This window comes from Urocampus carinirostris, chromosome 10 (genome assembly GCF_059441175.1).
Source record: "Urocampus carinirostris isolate Australia breed hairy pipefish chromosome 10, RoL_Ucar_1.0, whole genome shotgun sequence".
NCBI lineage: Eukaryota > Metazoa > Chordata > Actinopteri > Syngnathiformes > Syngnathidae > Urocampus > Urocampus carinirostris.
Window position 1 is genome coordinate 18,571,173 of NC_142358.1, and position 18,055 is coordinate 18,589,227.

Sequence of the window (18,055 nt, forward strand, 5' to 3'; positions counted from 1 at the left end):
CACTTCCAGCAGTCTCCCTTGTTGTTTATTAACAGACTAACAGGATGCTCTCGGGGTGCTTTGTTGTAGTTTAGCCACAGCGCAGTGGATGACGTCACACACTAGTCTAAAAGTTCAACGTCCCTGCGGCAGATGGAAATATTTGTGCCCAGGGATACAGCGCCTCGTGTTAGCGAGTCCACCTCCTCTCCGCTTCCCGCAGGCTTTCGTGTTTCTATCACACAACGCTGAAGCCGTCGGAGCTAGGGCCAAGATTAAGTTGGGCCACAAGAAAGTCAAGTCAAATTTATTTGTACAGCCCTTAATCACAAAATGTCTCAAAGCACTGCACAGGATTACAATGACACCATCGCCTGATCTTAAACCAACATGCTGGCAAGGAAAAACTCAAAACTTCAGCGTGAGGAGAAAAGAAACCTTGAAAAGGGGCCTCACAAGTGGTCATCCCCCTTCCAGGATGACCAGGGTGGAATAGATTTAGTATTGGGTCACAGTAAAGAAACATAGTAAATATTGATAAAAGAGAACACTAGGTAACATGTTAAAATTTGTCCAGAAAGTGCATGACAGCATCAACGCCTCAAGCCTTTAGATTGTAAAAAAATCTCTGGAAAATAAAAATCCACTCTTTCAAACAAGTGGGATTTTTCTTTTTACACAAAATAATAATTTTTAAAAACCCATTCAGAATCGATAAGAAAATGAATCGAGGATAAATAAATAAAAAGTACTGTACAAATCAAAAAGAGAAAATAACGAAGAATTAAGAAACCAAATATGACGAATCTAAATCTTTCAGATTCAAATGTAACTTTCTGGATACAAACAGAACTGTTGACAAACTGTCGTAAACATTGCTCCTTGCAAAGTAATGTATTGAAACGTTTAAGTTTATATGTGCATTAGTGGCTAAAAATGGCTAGCCGTCATACAAATCAGGCTACTAAGACGTATAACAAAACAGAAGCAAGAAGTGGATAGTTGTGTTTTGTTACCAAAGTTAAGATAATAGAGTGGGGCAAATAGGTCTTTAGTCAACCACAAATTGTTCTCTAAATTGAAAATGATTTGAAAAGAGGCCTGTAATTCTCAACATGGCTAAACCTCAACCATTAGAGACAGAATATATAGAGAAAAAATACCCCAGAAAATAACATTGTTTGATTTTTTATTCATTTCCAAATTAGAAATGACAATAAATATTAGTTGCCCTGAAGAAGAAGTCTAACTTGTTCTAACAAGGTCTAACGAGGTTTCACTCATTACCTGCATTAATGGTACCTGGTTTAACTCATCGGTATAACACACACCTGTACACAACCTCAGTCAGTCACATTTCAAACTCCACTGGGGCCAAGACCAAAGAGCTGTCGAAGGACAAAATTGTAGACCTGCACCAGGCTGGGAAGACTGAATCTGCAATAGGTAAAACGCTTGGTGTCAAGAAATTGACTGTTCAGGCACTTCATAACCTGAAACCTTCTTATGTAAGAGACATTTGTAAGTAGAAGTACCACTCTACTGAATTCGTCATCGCTATTTAACTATATGCTATTTTGAATGCTTACAAAATCTGATATACATGACGGGAAACAACTTGAAGGAGAGCAGAAAACAGTGTCAGGTGTGCCAAGGGGGACATTCTGCTGTTGGTTAGAAAATGGAAGACATACAAGGCCACTGATAATCTCCCTCGAGCTAGGGCTCCATGCAAAATCTCACCCCAGGGTGTCCAAATTATAACAAGAGCAGCAAGCAAAAATTTCAGAACCACACGGCGGACCTAATGAATGACCTGCAGAGAGCTGGGATCACAGTAACAAAGGCTACTGTGAATAACACAATGCGCCGCCAGGGACTCAAAATCTGCACTGACAGACATGTCCCCTGCTGAAGCCATTACACATCCAGGCCCATCTGTGGTTTGTAAGAGCGCATTTGGATGATCTAAAAGAGGATTGGGAGAATGTGTTATGGTCAGATGAAACCAAAATAGAACATTTTGGTAGAAATACAGGTTATTGTGTTTGGAAGAACACCATACCCAATGTGAAGCATAGGGGTGGAAACATCCTTTGGTGCTAAAATAAAGATTGTGCCTAAAATTTCAATCATTACGTTCAAGCTAGGCCGAGCTCCTCTCTTGCTGACTTTTTTTTGTAATTATCCACCCATCATTTTTCTTTTCCTTTGTTTTTGTGGAGAATCCATGCAGTACAGCAGTACAGCATGCAAGCTCGGCGGCACTGTCTGAGCAGGCGCACAGCTGAAGGCTAGTCGGACAAAATCACCCTTCCTCCTCCCGGATCCTCTCAAAAGTGTGAAATTTGGGTTTGCTCAGGGCTCAGTCCCTCAAATCAAGTTAAGTGGTCGGGATCAGGCTTGTTCGGGTTTTAATACCGGCTGGCCTGGATCGGGTCGGGCTGGATTTTTTGGGCCCAATTTTATCTCTACATTAGGTTAAATGATCCCAAATGCACTAAACATGATCTAACTTGTAAACAAACCATCTAGTTTTGGCTGTAGGCCCAAACAAGTAATTACATTTGATGCTTCTCCAGTTCTCATGTGTACTGAAGGGCAAGTGTTTCTGATATTTGGGCTACTCCCTCAAGCAAATTGAATTCATTAAAGGTCTCGTGCGGTTTTTTTTTTGCCTCTGCAAAGTGTGTCTTGAGAAAGTGCTGGCTGAATAGTGTAAAAATGGAGATGAGGGGGGAATTATCAAGACAGGAAATGTATTTCAACAGAGGGATGCAAGGAGAGAGGACTGTTTCCGCAAGTTTCCACGACACAGCCTTAAAACCACACAGACAAGTATACAAGTGTGTGTTTAAAAAAAAAATGCAGCCGGAGGAAAACTGAATTCGGTCTGGGCTCATTTAAGTATTGATGACACGCGAATACTAAATTGTTCGTTTTTCAGCTTCCTCCAACTTGTGAACCTTCGATTCATTTATCTTTCATTCTCTCGTAGCAACTGCTCGGTTTTTATTTTCTTCCGCGTTGCGTAGAAATCAACACACCACGGCGGATGACAACATGGAAAGATTTCCATGGAGGGAAAGTGCGGTTTTGGATTTAATTCATATTTGGGGGGACAACTCTCCTTATCCTCTGGTAGCACAGTAACTTTCAAATTGCTAGATATGCTACGGCATTAGCATCCATGACTACTTCCGCTAACAACACATTGCATGAGACATCACGGTTCCTCTTCTGCGCAAGCGGGATATGATGGTAATCAAACAAGAGAAGTCACAGGGGAAGTATAGATGTCGCATTTGGTCGGAATTTTAAGCGATTTAATAAAAAGATGGGATTTTGATATATTTGTATTTTTATAACGTTGCTGATTTTTTGCATGACTTTTGTTTTAAAACAGTTGTAGTAGAAATTTTAATTTTGTTATACTGTTTAGGGGAACGTTGTGTATTATTTCATGCTCGCAGATGTAAAAAAACACTCCATTCACACAAAAATAATGATTTAAATAAGCAAAAATCAGTGAACTATCATATAAACGTGCATTTTTTTAAAAAAATACTTGTAGCTCGAGATATTTCTAATTACTTTACAGTACATGAGGCGCACAAAGGAAGCTGACATGATTGTCCACCATGTTGCTGCTACGGCTACCCCCTTAAAACCAAATACCTTGTGAAAGGCTGGGAAAAAAACTGAGTGGAAAAATGTTGCAGTTGGGTCACTTTGGGTCTCAGTGGTTTGTATTTTTCCTCGAGGTTTGTAGTTTTCAGTTGCACTACACAATACAGCAACATTTAGTGGTCATATATTATTTAGTTATTTAATTAAAAAGAAAAACATTTTGGTGCCTGAAATATTGGTGCTGTGTTTATCATGATTCCACTAAACCAGTTGCTGGCTGTGCATTTCACACTGCAACCCTCAATATTATTTTAGGACTATAGAACTATCACTGCAGCTACTGTTGATTGACGAAAATAGCCATGTTGTACTCACCCAAAAAAATCATTTTTATTTGTGCAAAAAATCCATACTGTCTTTCCTCAAAATCCTTTCAATTACTCAGTCGAACGAACGCTTCTTGCGTTTCAGTTTCATTTAAAAAATTTTTTTTCTTGCCATCAAAGCTGACGCTGAAAGTCGAGCCTGTCCTGTCGCGTTTCAGGCATACGTTTTCATTCGATTTGGGGCTTGAAATATCTGTTTGGCAGAAGCAGTGGACACGGGGATTCTATCTCTTAGGTTTTTGTTGTGATACTTCCATTACCGCCCCAAAGTCAATCATAGTTTTTCAAACTGCTGAAGATTCCTGAGGCCGGCCAGCAGGCGCTTGTTCGCCAACTCGGAATCTGATTGGCTTCTCAATAAATCTTTGCCACGCCCCCTCTCTTCAGGTCAAGTCGTGTTTATTAATATAGCCCTTAATCACAAAATGTCTCAAAGAGCTGTACAGACAATACACAAACATCATAAACATGAAATATAGGTAATAACAGATTACAGATTATTTAATCCATCAATCATCTGCACTGTTTATCCTCAGTAGGGTTGCGGGGTGCTGGAGCCCATCCCAGCTGTCTTCAGGTGGTGGACAGGGGACACCCTGAACTGGTGGACAGCCAGTCGCGAGGCAAACGAAAACAGACAACTCACTCTCTCATTCACACCTAGGGACAATTTGAACTGGCCAATTAACCTGACCTTCATGTTTTTGGAAAGTGGGGGTGAAACCGGAGCACCCAGAGGAAACTCATGCAGGCACGGGGAGAACATGCAAACTCTACGAGGGAGGCTGCAGTAACTGGACTTGAACACTGAACCTCCTCTAACCACCCATCCGCCGTTTCACCCAGATTATTTCAGTTATTCGTAATTATTACTGTAGACAGAAACAGCTTGTAAAATAATCCACGGAGTCCACAAAGTCTTGAGCAATCTGATGTGCGAACAACATAATCACTCATTTCGAGGGTTTTTTTCAGGATATTTGCCAAATAATTGAACTAATACAATACAGAAAATAATCTACCCCAAAAACATCACTGTCACACTTGGTCACCTTAAAATACTCAAATAACATTCAACTTGGCCAACACACACAACAGAACTAAGTGATAGATAGATAGATAGATAGATAGATAGATAGATAGATAGATAGATAGATAGATAGATAGATAGATAGATAGATAGATAGATAGATAGATAGATAGATAGATAGATAGATAGATAGATAGATAGATAGATAGATAGATAGATAGATAGATAGATAGATAGATAGATAGATAGATAGATAGATAGATAGATAGATAGATAGATAGATAGATAGATAGATAGACAGACAGACAGATAGATAGATAGATAGATAGATAGATAGATAGATAGATAGATAGATAGATAGATAGATAGATAGATAGATAGATAGATAGATAGATAGATAGATAGATAGATAGATAGATAGATAGATAGATAGATAGATAGATAGATGGAATATATTTGCATGTATTTTTTCCTTCTAGGAAGTGAACATCCAAGCTACTTAATTTTTGAACTTTTTTTCATAATAAACCTTTCATGTCGAGCAACTCAGTATCAGACAAAAAAATGTTAATTAACGGTATATACGATATAATAATAATAATAATAATAATTTCCTTGTATTGTCATTCTTTGTAACAATGTACACAGAACGGAATGTCGATACACCTGACCCGTTGTAGCGAGCCGATGCAGCCACAGCCAACAGGGCGCCGCCATTTACCAATGTTATAAGTCTTATGTAAAAATACATGTACAATATAACATGTTAAACTACATAAATAAACACGTTTGAGAAAAAATATGGTGTAAGATTATTTTGTATTCTGAAAGAGAAAATACAACATTTTGTAAGGGCATGGAGCCGTGGAGGTTGACAGATATCAAGACTTAAATTCCAAGTACGGTTGAGTATCGCCCATTACTACTGTGCAAAAAGGACGGAAAAGGAAGAGAGGGAGGTGCAAGGAGTCTTATAGCCCCGCCTTTTGTGTGTCTATTGGCTTCAGAGGCTGTCCATCATCGCACTTCTTGTTTGGGTGGAAAAGGGAGGAGTCGTTACTCAGCTCTGGTTGTTTTTTTCTTTCCTCTTAAAATCTTTTGAGGCTGAAACTGACGCGTAAAATACGCACAGACTGCGGCTCTCGTATATTCTCTTCGTTTCCTGTGCGGGGGGAGGCCATTTTGTCACTCCGAAGAAACTTTTAGGACCTGCCCTCGCGCTCAAGTGTGCGGACTTTCTCCCCGTAAAACGAGGAGGAAAAGTGCCAGCCAAGAAGGAAGGAAGGAGAGGGAAAAGAAGAAGGAGGAGGTGAGTGAGGGTGTGTTTCTCACGCTCCACGTAAAACGGAGATAACCCGCCGTGAAGAAAGAACAGAAAACAGTCGCTTGTCTGCCATGCTATGTTCCACTTGGTGGGCGAGCTTGTAAAGGAGCCTAACTTTTCCTCAACTTGATCATCCCGCAGGTAGGGAGGATGGCCAACGCCAGCCCCTGCATGCCTTCCGGACCCCTGGGACAGATTTTCTTTCCTCCCGGGGCCTCCTCCTTGAACGGCTCGGTGGCGATCACACAAGTTCCAGCGGCTTCCCTGTCCCCGCAGGGGGGCTTCGCGGCGATGGACGTGAGCCAGGGCCTGGGGGCTTCAGGTGGCGCCGCGATGCCCCCGGTGCCTCCGACTCCTACCGGGGTGTCCTTCAGCATCCAGATCGGCCTGACCCGAGAATCGGTGCTGTTGCCGCAGAGCGCGGATCTGGCCTACGTCAAACAAATGGCTTGCTCCATTGTTGACACTAAGGTAAGCAAACGCGCAATGCACATATGCACTTAATTAAAGGTTCTCCCGTGTGTCTTGCTATAATGTTTTTCATCACTTTGGAGTAGAATAATTAGTAACAGACCCAGGGAACCTTTGACATTTTTGCTCTCGTTTTACTATTACTATTAAACTGAGTGCCATTAGGGATTCTCTCCTAGGTCTCAAAAGCATCAGAATCCTTTTGTCTAGGACTGGGCAACAGTGTTTGACGCAGAACTGAAAAACAGTAATTAGTTTCAGTTAGTATTTACTTTATTGAAAGGGTAACTCAGTTACTCGTTCTCTCGTCTCTGTCCTCATCTCTCTCTGTACTCATCTCTCTTTTTCTCTACATTTCGTTATCTTTGTCTTTTTTTCATGGTGTCTCCCTTCTTTTTTCTCTTACTATTTGTCTCTAGGTCTTCCTCGTGGTGTCTCTCATGCTCTCTTGCTTCTTTTCCTCTCTCACTATTTGTCCCTTTAGGTCTTTCCCTTTATTTATCTATTTCTTTTTATCTATGTATTCTCTATTTATTTGATCTCTCTCTCAGTCGACAGGGCTTTGATCATATAACCCCACTCCCCCTAAAAACAAACACACAAAAACAACTGCAGCGGGACCTCGCTACTTGGCGGTTCGGTGTTCGTGGCTTCAGAGCTTCGCGGTCTGTAATGGTTAAAAATATATATATATTTTTTTTTTGAAGGGGCGTTGCTACTTTGCAGGTTTTCACTTATCGTGGGTCCCCATTAACCGCAATGACCGAGGTCCCACTGTAACTTAAAATGGTACTGGGTTTCAATTTTTTCTCTCTCTCTGATTTTCAGTCTGTAAGGCTGGAAAAAAGGTGCAACCTTACTTTGCAGGTTTTCACTTGACACAGGTGGTTTTGGTCTCAATCAACCGCGAAAACCGAGGGATCTCTGTGTTACGATTATGTAAAGTTTGTACATAAATGCACATCAGAGATAAGATCTTTGGCGTGAAATCCGGGTCAGGTTCGGGCATAAAACGTCAATAAGTCGAGCCGGGCTTCTTGCTCGCCTCTTGCACTTACTTTTTTTCAAGTAATTATTTGGATGACTACTTTTTACTTCTACTTGAGCATCAAGCTTTCTTATTCAACTCTCATTTTAAAAGAAACGACTTGCATCTTCATTACACTTTACACCAACCATATTGAATGGATGCACAAGATACTAAACAATGAAAATGTCTCAGTTCTTAGCGCGCTGGAGATCGTGTAGGCATAGAACGTGAGGTGTGCATTAAAGATGTCAGTAGAGCGACAAATGTTGCGAGAGTTGGTGCAAGAGTTTAGGGTAGCACGAGAGTTTAGTTTTGGAGAAAGTTCAGTGTGTTTACAATAGACGGGTGCTGACGGTTGTCGCTCTCCAAGACCGTAAGTGTTTTTGAGTATTTTTTTCATGAACGAGGAGCAATCCACTCACACAAAACAACACGCTACATTGGTGGGCAGCGATGGGATTACGGGCAGGTGAAGGAGAGCTGTTTACACACGTAGTAGGAAGAGGAACCAGATTTTTTTTTTATTTCCGGGTAGATGCTGGTTGACCTCTCCCAGAGCCACATGCCGGTAGCGGCGGAGAGAAGCAGTACAGTACTGTCCTGTACTCGGAAAAAGGTACACACAACAAAATCTAACTTACAGCAATGTCAGGATATTTTTCGACATCCCCCAAAAAATGTTTGTTTCTACCGTTTTACGTAAGTCGAATGGCCGTAAGGAGGGGAGCGTATGTAGTTGATGTGCTATTTTGCTTAATACTAATGAATTGTACGCATGTCCTGTCTTCAGCCCTTATACTATGGATTTATGAACACACATAGGGCCACAATTCCTTAGAGCAGGGGTCGGGAACCTATGGCTCGGAGATAAAATTCTGGTCAAACAATTTTCTTTCATGGCATTTCAATTATATGTATCATGCCGGATTTCAGTTACTGGTGATATCGTACAGACACATATTTGTTTACCAAAATTCCGGTGACCCACAGGTTGAGGCATCGGTACGTTAAGAGGCTAAGGTACCGTATATTATTAAAACTCTTTCTGTGTACCGTCATTCTTTGTTTATATCTCATGTTTCAATGTGAACGCATGGGGCTTATAGTCAGGTGTGGCTTATGTATGTACCAAAGGTTTTTTTCCTTTAAAAATGTATTAGCTGCGCATTATAGTCCGAATTTTACAGTATTTTAATTTCCAGAACATTTTGGACTTCTACAGCTTCAGCTTGTGTTATACATGTCCTAAAGCATTTCAAATACCTCACATATTCTTTTAAGGGTGGATTTGCTCCAATTTTGAACAAAAATTGCTCTACCCAAGAATCAGGTTATTTATTTGACCGTGATGACAGGTGACGGATAAGTTTGTTAGCTTTAAACAAGGAGCAGTGCTGTAATACACGACTTCAAATGACAAATACAAAAGTAACACCAACTATTTTCCTACAAAATAATAAAATATTCCTAAAGCACATTTTTATTTAAACCCAATATGAAGGCAATGAATTAATGAATGGCAAGTGTGGCAGCGAGTGACTTTTAAATCATTAACCAGTTCTCCTATTACACTCGTATCAGCACTTCAAATGTAAGAAAGACATTGTTTGTTTAATCAGCAAAAATACACATTATTGCCACATTTTGAGAGATTAAAAAAGGAGAGAAACAGTCTGCAGACAAATGACATTGTTTACATCCTCTTTGCTGCAGGAAGTGCCTGCATTGTTGGTCTTACGCTCTTCATATTCAGAAAGAAATACTGTAGATTATTTTCTCTAGTCAGGGAATCAATGGTACCAGTTACAACGTAGCTGGAGTTTTCTTATGCTGAAGTTGCAGCGCCCAATTAGGCCGCTAAGCGATTATAATGGCGCATTTCCAAAGCCTGCCTTGATCAGCTTTGTAGAAATTTCATCACAGGTGAAAATCTTCAAGGGGGATAATCATGCCTTTGAGGAAAGTGGGCTCCCTGTGCAATTAAGCATTTCTCTTTGGGAGATTTTATGGAGGCAGAGGTGCATTAACTACAGCTAACTTATGTATCATTTTTGCAGAAAATTTAGTGCATTTTAAATGTATCATTCTTCATTTCTGAATAAATTTTCATATCCAGCCTTATATACTGTATACAAATTCAATTTAGTCATATGCGACCAAATATACTCTGTTGGCAAAAAAAATAAAAAATAATATAATAATAATTTCCTTGTATTGTCATTCTGTGTAATAATAATAATAATAATAATATAATAATAATTTCCTTGTATTGTCATTCTGTGTAACAAAAAGCATCTTGTTTCTAGTACATCTTTCTAGGGTGCAATAAGAATCACTATCTTTTTACAAAATTAGGGTCTGAAAATATGGTTAGGATGTACTTCTTTTAAAAAATGGTGTGGCAAAATCCTGTGCTGTATGACGACCAAGTGGAAAAGTTGGCAACATATAAGTAATACGGTTTGATGTGATAAAGTGCACTTTTGTTGGGGGCACGGCCACATGCCTTGAAAGGATGCTGTGTGTCTTGAGAGGAACGCCTACGATTTCAGTCATCAACCTCAGGTCTGTAAAGCAGATGTGTTTAATGCAAAGCATGTTTGTATCTATATCTTTTTTTTGTAATTCCGAACTTTGGCTCTTTTCCCTATAAATTTGATGTAGTATAGTAATGGTATTTATTTTGTTATCAAGATTCCCCCTCTCAAAGCCTCCAGTTTTTTTTGTTATCCCTGTGATAAATCATATATGCATTGCTAACACGGGTATTTATTATTTCCCTGAGCCTAAGAAAGATGGCAAACAGATGGAATCGATACTATATTCCAAACTGAGTTGAGATTCTCCTGAAAGGTACACGGTCTAATATTTGACCACTAGTTGTGGCTTTATTGTGTAGTGCAACCAAAACAAAAAATACAAAATATGGACTCAAAGTGATCAAACAGCACCATATTTCTTGTCATTTGCCCAGCCTTTCACAAGTTTGTTTTTTTTTTTTTGTTACCCGTACCAGAAAAATGGCGGACAATCATGTCAGCTTCCTCTATGTCAGGGGTGGCCCACATGCCTGTAAGGCTTTTTAATCTTGCCTGTGGACGAAAATGGTAAAAATATCATGACAACATATATAATAGTCACTAGATTACTACTAATAAAACATGTGTTGTCCCTTTGTGTGGCTACTACAAAATAACCACAACAGGAATACTATAAAACACAAAAAAATACTCGAAACTAAATACCAAATTTAGTTCTTAAAAACATGGACATAATATATTATTTTGTTTTAATTCTCAAAAGAAAAGATAAATCTGAAAAAAATACTATTACACTAATACTTTAATACTATACAAAAATACATCCATCCATTATCTGCACCGCTTATCCTCAGTAGGATTGCGGGGGTGCTGGAGCCCATCCCAGCTATCCTCGGGCAGTGGACAGGGGACACCCTGAACTGGTTGCCAGCCAGTCACAGGGCACACAGGGACAGACAACTCACTTGCTCATTCACACTTAGGGACAATTTGGACCGGCCAATTCACCTGACATGCATGTTTTTGGAATGAGGGAGGAAACCGGAGTGCCCGGAGGAAAGCCACGCAAGCACGGGAAGAACATGCAAAATCCACACAGGAAGCTGCGATCTCATGACCTCAGAACTGTGCCGCACACGGGCTATCCACTGCGCCGCCATGCTGCCCTACAAAAATACAATCACAGGAATACTACCGAAATACTGAAACAATACTACTACAGTCGGACGACAAAAATACAACAGAAATGCCTCAAAACAAAATTTCAAATGAGGTGTTTCAAACAGGGAGCAATATTTTATTGCGGTTTAATTTTGAGTGTTTCAAAACTAATTTGATGAACCTAATCAATTTAAAAACAAATACACATGCAGACATCGACATGTTATATTTCTTCTCATATTTATTCACAAAAGCAAATGAAAAAAAAATATAACCCAATGCACCCTGCAACTTCAATGGTTTGCCTCTGCTCCTCTCATGTTATGTAAAACAAATACTCATTTCTTTCCATTAGAGTAATTAAAATGCACGTTTATATAATAGCTTACATATCTTTGTTCATTATGCAAATCATTATTGTGTTTTCAAAGATTGTTTTTCTCCCACTTGGAGTATCTAAACAATACACAATGTTCCTTTAAACTCCAACTTATCCGCAAGCAAAAAAAAGTAAAAAAATGACCATGCTGCTGAATGTAGTGCACAGAGATTTGGTTGGAGTGAAAACAATTAGCAAAGAAAAAAAAAGGACCCTCAGACTGCTATTTTTCAAGTCTTGCCACATGAGCCACACACCCACACTCGGCAAGAAATGCTAAAATCCCTCTAAATCTGAAACTGCAGCTCTGCTAGTCGAGGAGGATTTAAGTTGGGGACATGAACAATAGGCCGTTTGTCCCGGCCCGGACACGGCACAAGGTCCGAGTGCCAGAGTGTCTGTTTGCACGCGTGAATGCTTACATTAGTGTGTTTTTAGAGGCGCAGCGTGCACCCCAACTCCCCCAGCATCGCTCACTTTCAAATCTCTCATCCCAGAAAGGGTGACTCACCGTCTGTGTTTATTCACAGGCTCCCCCCTTGTACTGTATTCCATTGGCGCCTTTTTCCATTCACTTACCGTCTCGGGATGGTTTCCAACCCCTAAATTCACTTTCCAAACATGACCCCAATGGAGAATTCCCACTTTCTCGTCAATTTTACAACTTTCCCAGTGTATGTTTCCATGGATTCGCGCTGCTGCTTTAGTTTTGGACTGACACTAGAGCTGCAACTAACGACTATTTTTAATAGTCGACTAGTCAGCGACCACTGAAAGGATTACTCGAATAATTGGATCGTTAACTAAACAAAACAAAAATATAGATTTTGTGACATACATTCAATGGTCAACTCCAAAGTCCATCACAAAAGTAATTAACTATTCTCCACAGTTAGGAAACATTTTAACTACTGACATTTGATCATTGGAATGCATGCATTCGATTTCAAAAACGTTTGTCAGGCACAGTCTGGCATAATGCTTGAGCTCTCTTTAATAGCAAATTATACGCGTATCAAATGTACAATGCATGTCATCATAAGCTTATTCACTTGAATGTTACATTACTCTTACCGAGGCGAGTCAGACTCCGTTTTGCTCAATTGTTCGTCGTGCTTTGTCTTTAGATGTTTGTGCATACCGGAGTAACTGCCATGATATATAAATTCTGCTTTGCAAACTTTGCAAGTAGTAGGGGCGGCAGTGGCTCAGGAGGTAGAGCGCTCGTCTTGGGATCAAGAGATCGCAGTTCGAATGTGAAGCACACAAAGCTTTGGGAAGTCTTGACTTGAAAAGCGCTATATAAATGCAGATCATTTAATTTCATTTCTTTTTATTCGCCATATCCAGGCTAAAATGCTCGCAAGCCCTAGACGTTTTGGTATTAGATGTTAACGCCGTTGTTTCTGTATAACACCTTTTCCACTCCTGGCCTCTCCCCGGGTACCTTTTGCATTATAAATAGATAGATATTTTATTCATCCCCGCAGGGAAATTCACAATTTAGGTTGGTGCTGTGTCTTGACGTCATTTCAGCGTCGTATTTGGGGTGAATCTTCGGCGCCAACCAGAAGCACACTCGCATTTAAACTCAGACAATAATAGGTCAGCAGTGCGCCAAAATGGCGCACCAATCACTGGTCGTCAGTGAAGCACATGACATTTTAAGTTCCCGGTCCGGAGTATAGAATCTCAACTGCGAGGGTACCTAAGGCTGGGGCTCCCAGGGACTAAGAACCGGATAATTTTTCAAAATGGAAAACAGTGTGTGTTTCAGTGCTGCTGCTTCTGTTTTGGAATGACATTAAGGCTGCAACTACTGACTCTAAAGTCTGACTACTCAAAGACCATTGAAACGATAATTTGAATAATCGGATACATGAAACAAATTATGTGTGATTTGTAAAGTATATTCTTTGGTCATTTGCAAAGTCTGTAACAAAAGTACTTAACGATTCTCAACATTTTGAAATTACTGCTAGAGAGTGACTATCAGCAGATTATACAGTGCCATAAAAAGTATTTGCCTTGTTCCTGATTCCTCTAGGTTTTTTTTGGCTTATTAATCGCTCACAAAAGTTTCAGACCATTAAACCAATTTTAAAATAACACAGAGACAACCCGAGGAAAAAACAAGATGAAGTTTTGAAATGTTGATTCCATTAAATTCCACCAAAAAGTCAAAACCTAATAGTGATTTGGGCCATCTTTGGCAGCAATAACAGAAATGAAAAGTTTACAATGATTGGTAATAAGTCTTTCACAACTCTGTAGAGAAATTTCAGCCCACACTTCTTTGTAATATTGTTTCAACCTTACCATATTGGAGGGTACTCGAGTATAAACTGCCCATTTAAGGTCACGCCATAGCATCTCAATTGAATTTAAATCCGGACTTTGACTTGGCTACTCCAGAACCTTTTTTTTAGCTATTTAGAGGATAGTTGTTCTCCTGCACGATCCAAGACATTTGAGTTTGAGAGCACAAACTGATGGCCATTTTGTTCACTTACCATCTTTTGGTGGTTTCCAACCCTTGACTTCACTTTCCAAATATGACCTCTTTCTCGTCAATTTTACAAATTTCCCAGTTTGCGTTTTCATGTATTTTTGCTACTGCTTTCATTCTGGACTGAGATCCTTGATGCATTTCTGGAATGTAGCAAAAATTGTTTGAATTGGAAAATATGTTTTGATTTAAACTCACGGCCCTGGGACAAATCTTTGTACGCGGTATGATAGTTTTAAGCTCTCGCCTTAATATGATAAATTAAAGCAGGTTGGGCAAACATTTTGATTCACGGGCCACATTTGCTCAAAAACAATTTGGCAGAAGGGCCTGGCCAGGAATAAAAAGTATTTTATGGTTTGTATCTTCCAATATATTCTTTAATCCGTTATTTGACAATACATCAGGGGAAAAGATAATAAAGGTCTGAATCTCTCATATCGTTGCTGCTATTTCAAAAAGACCTAATCTCCCTTTTGGTGTGATGCTATTTTTCAATGTAAACATTCTATTCATGCAAAAAATAATAAGAAATTACCCCAAAAATATGTTTTTGGGGGAATACCAGCGACAACATGCATTTATGAATAGACAAACATGCAAACATTTACAAGTACATCTTATTCTTCTTTTTTTTGTCCATAAATAAACCATTTAATCAAATTGCCACTAATATGTTAGAGTATGTCCCCTTTTAAGCACCAAATTTGATAAAATGCATTGAAAGACTTAATCCAACACGTTAAGTCAGAAATGTTTTTTTTTTTGTATGAAATATTTTGATTGCTAAAACTAATACATAATAAAAGTATAATGATTAAACAAATATGAAGAAAGCTGTTTGACTGTTAGGGACACTGGGGACAAGAGTGGTACGAAATCGATACAATTACAATTAGTTGTACTTTTGTTTTTACCATTTTATACATACAGTATTCTCATTCAATTTTTAACATTTGACAGACCCAATTTAAAAGCCTGACGCATGTGGCAGTTTGGCCACTCCTGGTTTAAAGGGACAGTAGATTTTATTTATCACCTTATAGTGGTAGAAAACTATTCATTATGAAAGAATAACCATATCCAAAATGCATGTACACTATTACAAACATGCATGGTCCAGAAATTTGCATTTATTTTAGCTAACATGAGCATAACTTAGAGGGAGCTGAAATAATTTTCCACCATCTTGCTGCCATGGGAACCTTTGTGAAAGGCTGGGGTAAAATAAGAAAAAACAATGGTACTTTTTGGTAATAGTTTTCATCCTTACCTGTGCTTTTTTCACTCATTTCCGGTTGCACTACACCATACAGCGACATCTCGTAGTCAATACACAGTGTCCCTTGAGTGTAACTACAGCTTACGCAAATTATGGATTCATTTACCACAGTTTATTTTTATATGAATTCTGAAAGTTTTTTTAATGTTTAGATCTTAGTTTGTGTAGAAAATTAAAAATATATATATTAGAACAGTGCAATGCTTTTTACTCTTCTTACATCACCTCATGGCATTGTCTATTTGCTCTCGAATTTAACACCAAGTGGAAATATTTCCTACTCCCCTGCCCTTCCTGCTCCTAAAATGACTTACTTCCTCTTCTTGTTCACTACTGCCTTGTTCTTGTGCTTGGTCCCTATGGTCCCTTTTCTCTCAACTAATCAGCCAACTAATCAGCAAAATCACAAAGCATTTTCTATTCTCCCCAGTGATGTGCTCAGCTGGTACAAGAAACGCCTTTCTTCAACTTTTTTTTAAAATAAGTGACTTCAACTGTTTTATCAGAAGATTAAATCGGTTACAATGTAAATCTGAATCTAATGAAATGGATCGTAATCATGGGCTATCAAATATACATATTTGTGAAATGACTGAACTTACCATTTTACTTGTATCTCACAAGTAATTTATTAAAGGAAGCACCCAAAAATAATTGCTATATGGAACTGATATGTTTTTTTTAAAAAGTTGTGATTTTTAAATGTATTTGAACCTTTCCAACTTCCAAGCATTTCATGATGTTTACACGCACTCTGTACTAACTTCTTGACGTTTTATTCCATTTTTTGAAGCCTTACCGTATTTTTTTTACAACAAGGCCTACCTACAAAACCCCAAACTAGCAATCAATTCAAATACAAGCCTTTATATTCAAGAAAAATATTGTAGATACCATTTGAAAATACATAATTTCATAGGGTAATCGTTTATGAATAAATCAATTCATTTTAGTGGACGTAACTGATTTATTTAATTTTTTGGGGGGGGATGCAACCCCCGCTCTTACAGTAGTTTTAATTCCATGCATTTTTTAATCCAGTGCGCCTAATATGTGAAAAAAACTTTCACAAAAGGCTATTTTCAAAGGTGCGTTTTATAATCTAATGCTTCTTATAGTTTGTAAAAGACGGTATGCCACAATGTTTTGATCCTTATCATTATATATAAAATCTCGGACCATATAGTTTGTGTAATTACTTGTTGGGCTTTGTGAATCCCTTCATTGGGGCTCCCCAATCTTGAACGGCCTATTTTATAGTGGGTAGTGTAGATGAGGAAATCAAATGATCGATTTTTTTTTTTCCAATTGTAGCTGTGTAATGGTGGCTCTCAAGAAGCTAGAACCTTCGGCTGTAGTCCTTTTCATATCGTTGTTTTCCCTTATTAAGGCACCAAACAGGTTTAATTTATCTTCCTTTATAACTGGCTTCACCTAAAGGTGTGTCTCTTTTCATTCTTCTTTTGCCAGTCGGTCTCTATGGAGGCTGATTGGAGGTCATACAAATTTAATTGCTGAAGGCAGTTTGAGTACAAACATGCACATACACGCAAACACAGCTGTGCCCCTGCCCTGGCCATTGTTTCCACCTCCGTTCTGGAAATCTCGTGTGTTTTATCCTCTTCCCAAGAGAAACTGTTTGGCCTCAGGATTGTGATCATACTCGCACACTACCTCCTGTTTACTTCACTGTTTTTCACGTGTAATCCACACAAACACTCAGTGAGGTAATGGAAAAGCGTGACAAACCAAGTTTGAGTTGCACATTCACGTCTGCTACTTGATGATAATTAGATCTGCTGGATTTGTCGCAAGGATTCTGCACTCGTGCTTTGTAAGGCCCACATTTGCTTAGGCCAGACACAGAGTGATATGACTTTGTGTGAGATAAGTATGTATATAATAGTAATACTAATCAGGAATTTCTATTGATTTTCATGTTAATGTGTTAAAATCTATTGGTATGGTAAATCAGGTCATCAGATTTGTTGACCACATATTTTTTTTTCAACCAGTGTGCCTGGGCACACTAGCATACCGTGAGGCCTTGTCTAGTGTACCGCAGGAAATTGCCCAATTTTATATATATATATATATATATATATATATATATGCAAAAAAATGTTGCTCATTTTGTTGAGTATCTTTGATTTCTTCCAGCGACTAGCTGCATAAATATAACACTCATCCATATCAGTAGGTGCCAGCAGATTGTTAAAAAAATAGATACTAATTATCTACTGGTAGAAGTAGAAAAATGATATATAGTAAGCCCTCACTATAACTTGGTTAACCTTTCACGGTCCTCTTAATGGATTTCCATCATGCATTGTG

General features: G+C 38.8%; 1 protein-coding gene and 1 pseudogene across 2 annotated transcripts in view; both read left to right on the forward strand.

Annotated features, from left to right (window-relative positions):
- The first annotated feature begins 1,274 nt into the window (after positions 1-1,274).
- Positions 1,275-2,085, forward strand: LOC148358014 (uncharacterized; annotated as a pseudogene).
- Positions 2,086-6,060: 3,975 nt separating this feature from the next.
- The window catches only part of prkd2 (protein kinase D2), a 54,435-nt gene continuing 42,440 nt past the window's right edge, over positions 6,061-18,055 (forward strand). For both annotated transcript variants that reach the window (XM_088345417.1, XM_088345418.1), the window contains exons 1-2: positions 6,061-6,334; positions 6,491-6,820. In XM_088345417.1, coding sequence (XP_088201543.1) covers positions 6,500-6,820 — 321 coding nt within the window. In that variant the 5' untranslated portion in view covers positions 6,061-6,334; positions 6,491-6,499. The remainder of the gene's footprint in view (positions 6,335-6,490; positions 6,821-18,055) is intronic.